This window comes from Dipteris shenzhenensis, chromosome 24 (assembly GCF_047967505.1).
Source record: "Dipteris shenzhenensis isolate YYH24624 ecotype China chromosome 24, Dip_SZ_1.0, whole genome shotgun sequence".
NCBI classification, from domain to species: Eukaryota; Viridiplantae; Streptophyta; class Polypodiopsida; order Gleicheniales; family Dipteridaceae; genus Dipteris; species Dipteris shenzhenensis.
This window is the reverse complement of record NC_141619.1, coordinates 53,030,405-53,037,738: the sequence shown is the minus strand read 5'-3', so window position 1 is coordinate 53,037,738 and position 7,334 is coordinate 53,030,405. Positions and strand designations below refer to the sequence as shown.

Below are 7,334 nucleotides of genomic sequence, written 5' to 3'. Positions count from 1 at the left end.
CTTCTAATATCGAAATCCTGCCGATCAAAGTAGGTGCTATGTGATGTGACATTTGTTGTGTAGACTGTGCTCTAGACTCACTAGGATTCACCCTAGAATTCTGTCCTTCTGCCTCCATAGTTTCACAATGGAAAATGGTTTTTTTTTTTCAGTCTTTTCTAGAACCCAAAATAAAATATATATACACCTCTTTTCTATTTTGCTTTCCTGTTTTTCTTTCTCCTACGCACTAAACTCCCAATTATATAATACTCTGAACATTCCTTTTACGGTGAAGAATAACAGGACCATATATAAAAACTGGATCGAAAGAAGGTGCTCCCTGATTTCTCCTCGAAATGTTGATTGATCCCTCTTGTCGTATTTATCTCTGGTTCGTTTTTTTTTTTTTTAAATCCCGAGTTCAACGATCGGGTTTTAACCATCCTGGGCTAACCACAATCTTTTCCCTCCACCGTTAAAGATACCAAAGCGCCTCTGATGCGCGTCGGTTCACCTGCGACCTTCTGGACCTATAATGTCAATTAGGTACGAAAAACTGGGCAGGCGATGGCGATGGCGACTCTTCCTGTCCACTCTCCCTACGTTGCCTGCTTCCCTTGTTACACCGTCAATCCACCAGGATATCTAAGCCTGCACTTAGTTAACCAACGGAATCTCTGTAAGCTTATAGATGGACAGCGCTCTGATGGAGGGAGGCCTGCGTAAATGCATGTAAGTGCCCGTCAACACCACGCCACATCGTCACCGCAGAACATCAACCGGAGATGCCCATCCACCTGCTCTCGTCACGTACAGCCTTCGTCACAGCCAACGACCCTCACGTCCCTCGCACGTCACGAACGGGTGATTCAATTGACCACCTTGCGTCACCTCTACGCTCCAATCTGCAATCGTCTTCCACATAGTCTTTGAAGGCTACGATGGTCTTCGTGGAGCCCGTCGACGAGCAGCCGCTGATATTCTCTCCGCCTGCTGTCCGTCACAGCCTAACGAGCCCCTACCCTTACCTTCAGCTCTGATACCAACTGATAGAAACTCTACTCTCTAACTCTCCCTACATCACGGGCAATGGCATCTCAAATTTTCCACCGCCATACTCTCCTGGATCGCACGTTTTTCAATCAATACATCCTTTTTCTTCCTCATGCATATCCACGAGACCCTCATTTCCCTAGATGGTTCCCCTTGCCAAATGTCATCATTTTAGCCTTTCCACTTGGTGCACCATTTACCCCTCTCTTGGGGCACATTTAAAACCACTTGCCCCTTGGCATTATTGCACATTTAGGTGCACCTAGGCCTTAGCACTCAGAACCACCTAGGACCTTGGCAGTTACTTCTCTTGACCATTTCATTTACGCACATTAATTATTACAACAGTTGGTCATCTAAGAGAAAATGCCCACCGATCTTTCCGAGGTCATGCTATCTCGCTAGAGCATAACAGCTTCAGCCTTCAATGCTGCTAGAAATCATGCAGTCTAAGACCCAGGTGCAGATAGACCCCGCCTCCCCCCCCCCCCCCCCCCCCCAGCCCCCCAAAAAATCCCCTCTCTCGTGGGGCAAATGTGGAAAAAGAGGGGTTGGGGGTAATGGCCCTGACAGAAATAACATGTGGACTTCGGGACAAAAATATGTAATATGCTCCGTAATGAAGCTTGGATACGTAGCAAGCATGTAGACGCTCATCTGTATCCCACCAGCCTCTTTGGGAATTGAGGAGGCAGTACTACCTTGGTGCCACATAGCAGACTGCAAGGACTTATTAGTGATAAAGAGCTTTGTGCTCTGTCCTTGGTTCACACCTTGGGGCAGACAATCATGAGTGGGCACCGCTGCACGATGCGGCATCCAATACCACCATGCTCTTACCTTTTGGCTTTCGCAAGCTCAGATTTGTCATTAGTTACAAGTTTTCCGTCATCCATTTTTCTTTATCAGCAAATTTTATCACTAATACGAATCAATCACTGCCTTCGTGGTGGCCAACAATGCACATGACTACCAGCCAGAATAGAAACCTTTCTCCCCTTGTGATCTCAAGTTCCATAATGCCCCCCGACTAGTATTATGAGCTAGGAATATTTGTTTTGAGTTTGTGCATGTGCATTATGTTCAGCTCTCTTGTAGAAACTCCAAAGCTTGCAATCTATTCCTCAATGTACCAATGAAAAGCTTACTACTGAGCTCAGTGTTCAGAGTCACAGTGAAACTCTACGAGGAGGCACATGGACCTTCCAGGAAGTAAGATCAATAAAGATGTATCAGGAATGGTGGAGATTCATAATGCAATGACAAGATGGGAAGGGGAAACGAACCCCCACACATGGTGTGATGCCTTGGATACAAACTTGTTCCCTCAACGCCAAAACCTAACAATGCTGAGGTTGCCAGACAGAGTAGGTAGCAATGTCTTGCAAATATAGACACGCAATTTGGTTATAATTGCAGGTAATTCAAAAACAGACTACAGGTCTCCAAACTTCAAAAATTATGACTTCGCATATGTGTACCAAGGTCCAAAATCTAACAAAATTAGATGCAACAGGAAGTGACTTTTCCAGGCAGATTCTCAGCACTCTGAAAATAAAGAAATACATTGATAATTTGTAAAAATACGTTTATGACGACTGAATCAATTAGCATCAATCCATAAAATAAAGATTGAAAGGTTTCAAAAGATGCCAAGAGAGTCACATAATTCAAAACTACTTAGGTAAAGAGATAACAAGCATGATCAGCTGATCTTAAAAGATCCCAGCAGCACAATATAACACAAAGAGGTAAGTTATAAGATGCATGACCAGGTGATCTTAAAAGACCCCAGCAGTGTCCAAGGCAAATATAACACGTGGACTTTGGGACAAAATTATGCAAATATGCTCCATAATGGAGCTTGGATACATAGCAAGCATGTAGACCCTCATCTATATCCCACCAGCCTCTTTCAAAATTGAGGAGGCAGCGCACGGCTAGGCCTTAAAGGAGTCCGACCCTCCATAGGCAGTGCTACCTTGGTGCCACATGGCATACTGCAAGGACTTATTAGTGATAAAGAGCTTTGTGCTCTGTCCTTGTGGGTTTGCATATAGGCAGACAAACATGTATGGGCGCCGCTGCACGATGTGGCATCCAAGGCCAACAATGCTCATACCTTTTGGCTTTCGCAAGCTCAAATTTTTCATTACTTACAAGTTTTCCTTTATCCATTTTCCTTTATCCATTTTTCTTTATCAGCAATTTTAATCCATGCTGTGAATCAATCACTGCCATCAGGGTAGCCAACAATGCACATGACTTCCAGGGACTAGGTATGACTTCTAGTCAAATCAGCTGTATACTTTGACGCCATCGTTGTAACTAATTTGACAAACAAAACACATATCTCACCGTGCCAAGAAAAGAAAAATGTGTTTAGTAAAAGAGAGAGACATGATCTTACCGATAGTTTAAATGAGGAAAATCATTGACCCCAGCCGCATTGATACAGTAGATATGCTTGCATGTCTCAAGATGAAGAAATTCACAGGTAGAGCATGTACCAGACACAGGAGCAAACAAATGACATGGCATGAGAATAAAAGTGAATGGTTTGAAACAGTAAACTCTTCAGCAATGCCTGGAAATTGTAAAATATCATGTTTTAACGTCGTTTGTACTCCTTGTGTTAGGAAAACTCTTACCTCACTGATATCAAGACGGAGTGTATTGCAAAGAGGGGGTTACATGAGAGCTTCCTTAAGCACAGCTCCCATGATCCATCCGTCGCTCAAATATGGTTTCCCAGTTACAAAAGCTTGTTGTCTCTTACTTCTCAATGTGGCAGCCTCTACTGAGTGTTTCTTTCATCCTTAGATGCGGCAACATCGTCAGGCATACAGTTCTTTCTCATCATACAGTCAAGTAGGTTAGCGAGGTCAGTTAATCTACCTTCATTTCGAAGGCCATTTACAATAGCATTACATAATTTCCCACTGATTACACATCCAGCTTCCAAAGCTTCCATACAAAAGATACAAGCTTGCTGAAATTTTTCCATCACGCATAGACCATGTATCAAAATAGTGTAAGTGTTTTGACCTATATGACAACCTCTCTCCCTCATCTGGTCAAAAACTTCTACTGCCTTATCAGCCTCTTTAGTCTTTAGAAATCCAGAAAGGAAAATATTGTATACACAAGAATTGGGTTCACGTCCCCTTTTTAACATGTCATGAAACAATTTGTAAGCCTCTTGCATTCTCCCTGCCTTGCATAGAGCATGAATCAGCATACTATACGTTGCAACAGTAGGCTCACAGCCCTTGTCCTGGAGTTCGTCCAGTATGAACCAGGCCCTGTCCACAGAGTGTCTCCTGCATAACTCCCGTATAAATATGTTATATGTAACAACATCAGGCTCTATGCCCCTCACCTGCATGGCCTCTACTAGTTTGGAAGCCCTAGAAAAGTTACCATCAGCGCAAAGACCAGAAATCATCGTGTTGTATGTCACAATATCAGGGGCGCAGCCTTTTCTTATCATGGCATCCAAGGTCTTGGAAGCTGCATTCACATTCTTGATGTTACAAAGCCGATGCAAGAGTATATTGTAAGTGCAAGTGTCAGGACTCGATCCAGATTGGATCATTTCCGTTAGAATGTTACCGGTCTCTTTCACTCTTTCTGCCTTACATAGTCCTGCAAGAAGTGAGTTGTAGACAAACCTGTTCGGCTCAATCCCTTGGCTTTTCATCTGGTTCTTAAATTGAAATGCTTCGTCGACGCTGCCTGCCTTGCATAGACCACTAATAAGGCAAGAGTAGGCAACAACATCGGGCTTGCATCCATTTGCAACCATCTCAGAAAATAGTTTTAGAGCATCTGTGTGTTTGCCCATCTTACACAGGCCATATGTTAAAATGCTGAGGGTAACACTGTCAGGCGAACAACCCGATCTCATCATCTCTGAATACAATGAGCATGCTAATTGAAGCAGTTCCGCTTGAACTAGCACATTGAGAAGAGTATTGTAAGTGTAAGTACTTGGCCAACATTTGAAAAATGCCATCTGATCAAACGTAGCCCTTGCCTCATCTATCATGCCTGCTCTTCCGTAGCTTGAGATCACCGTATTGAAAGTTACGTCATTGTACTCATAACCATCCCTTTTCATAGATCCGATCAGTTTTTTGATAGCTGGGAATTCAAAACATTTACCCAGAATATGAATCATCTTGTTGTATGCAGCAGAGGAGTGCCTGTAGCCAGGCTGCCTCCCTGCCCAAGTGAAAAAATTAAGCGCCAAGAATGGGTCCTTTTCTAGCTTCAACACTTGCTGTACATGGTGTCGGGTCAACCGAACCTTCAAACGGTTCAGCGCTTCTTCCGTGTGTGTTCCCCAGGAACCCTGTCGGAGAATTCCAAGTATGCTTTCAACTTCAAAGTGTGACCTCGCATCAGGACGACTGTGACGAAACGATGACGAGCTACTATATCCACAGATTTTTCGGAGAAATTCAGGAGACCAGCCTTCTTCATCGAAAAGGTAGCTGGCTACTGGCGCACTGCCTCGATCAGCGTAAGCAGAGGAGCACAAGGCTCGCTGATGCACACTACTCATCCAAGAACGAGCAATTGGGTAAAGGACATTCCGATGCGCAATCTTGAGGAGGGATACGTCGAAACCCATCTCTCTTCTGAGCGGAGTTTGGAGCTCTCAGGCATCTCCCACCCGTCCCATGGATCACGCGAAGGGTTTTTGACGGGGTTTAACGATTTCCGTGGCTCATCGGCTCTTGACATCCAGCAACAAATTCAACAGAAAGAAAGCTTGGGTTTTGACCGGGTTTAATGGCTGGCTCATCAGCTCTTCACATCAACAAATTCAATACTAAGGGTGGATTCACGCCATTCCGCTAAAACCCTCAGGCCCCCCGGCATGAGCTCCATACCAATCAGTTATGTCAGCCACCCATCAACTTGGGCGGCCTTGAGGTGCTAGACAAAAAAAATTTGCCAATGCCTCTTATTTGGCCAAGTAGGCTGGAACACACCACCTTTTTTTAGTCGAGTGGTGTGAACCGGGACTAACTCACACACATACCCCACTACCAAGGGCACGTCCGCCCAAGACCTACTGCCAAGAAGCAAGGGACATCTCACAAGATTCGAACACCCTAAACCTTCAACTAAAACAAACATCGGTCTAGAGTAGCACCAAAAAAGCAGCAACAGCCTACAAGCATTCAATTCCCCATAAGATGGTAAGGTTTGAGTGAGAGGGGAGTAAATTCCCTACTACCTCAACTAAAACAAACATCGGTCTAGATTAGCAAAATAATGATATATTATAAGTATTTTCGTACATATTTGCCAAGACATATTGTTAATCAAATTGGTTAACATGCCCCCCTTCTTGTTCTCGATCCAGTCCAAAGGTCATGATTGTTAGAGTGTTGGCCATGAAGATCATTCCTTTTGTGCACATGGTTGAACCTTCCCTTGCTTCATAGGTCTTCAAAGGATCCTTGGTTGTGGAATTGTTACCGGTAGGATTGATATTTCATCTTGGTGATGTGTTGCCTCCAGCATTAGATTCCCTATAATTGGCACCGCATGGCATGCGTGATTGTAGTGGCTAGACGTTGGTTGGATTGATCCGAGTTTGAGTACTTAAGACCTCTCAAAGGAATAAGAAAAAGAAAAAGAAAATTCTAAGGTGTAAGGTATTAGGAAGAAGGTGTTAACAGCGGTTGATGAAAGATCCTAGTGACGTTAGTGTTAACGGAGTAAGTATCAGTGTATTATCATGCCCCTAGTCCCCTATTTGATTTGATATTGGATTCTCATCAGACTATCTTTTTGACTTCCTTCTAAACCCAATTTATGGATTACTCTCTATTGAGGCTTTTGTCTTGAAGTTTCTTTGAGCACAATAAGGTTGTGGCATGATCTGAAGCTCTGTCTATCTAAGTGATTGAATCCAGAGGTCTCTAATAATGCATCATACAAACTTCTAAAATGAGGACTATGAGTGAAGAGGTTTGTAGCATTGGGTTTCTAGGAAAGAATTCTAAGTTACAAGTAACATTATAGTGGGAGGCTTAAATGGTTAAGTGAACACTAGTGTTAATTAGCGAAAACAAAAGTTAATTAGTGGTTAAGTGGGTACTAATGTTAATTAGCAAAAACAAAAGCGAATGAATGGTGGGTTTTTTTTTAATTTATGAATAGTGGTGTTAGTAAATGAAGTGGAGAAAAGCTTGAGGATCACAAGAAACTCATCTAGACACATTTTGGTGTCAACAAATTCACTTTGTTGGTGTAGCACCACTTATTGTTCATTGTGT

General features: G+C 43.3%; 1 protein-coding gene across 2 annotated transcripts; it reads right to left on the bottom strand.

Moving 5' to 3' along the window:
• Positions 1 to 3,473: 3,473 nt before the first annotated feature.
• Positions 3,474 to 5,877, bottom strand: LOC147886770 (uncharacterized). 2 transcript variants are annotated; one of them, XM_087395366.1, is made up of 2 exons: positions 3,687 to 5,877; positions 3,474 to 3,501 (listed from the first exon to the last, which is right to left on the bottom strand). In XM_087395366.1, the coding sequence occupies exon 1, from the start codon at positions 5,672 to 5,674 to the stop codon at positions 3,833 to 3,835; it is 1,842 nt and encodes a 613-aa protein (XP_087251492.1). In that variant the 5' UTR covers positions 5,675 to 5,877; the 3' UTR covers positions 3,474 to 3,501; positions 3,687 to 3,832. The 2 variants fall into 2 exon arrangements, with proteins under 2 accessions (XP_087251492.1, XP_087251493.1); XM_087395367.1 differs by lacking the exon at positions 3,474 to 3,501 and having other exon boundaries at positions 4,355 to 4,548; positions 4,710 to 5,877.
• Between the last annotated feature and the right edge of the window lie 1,457 nt (positions 5,878 to 7,334).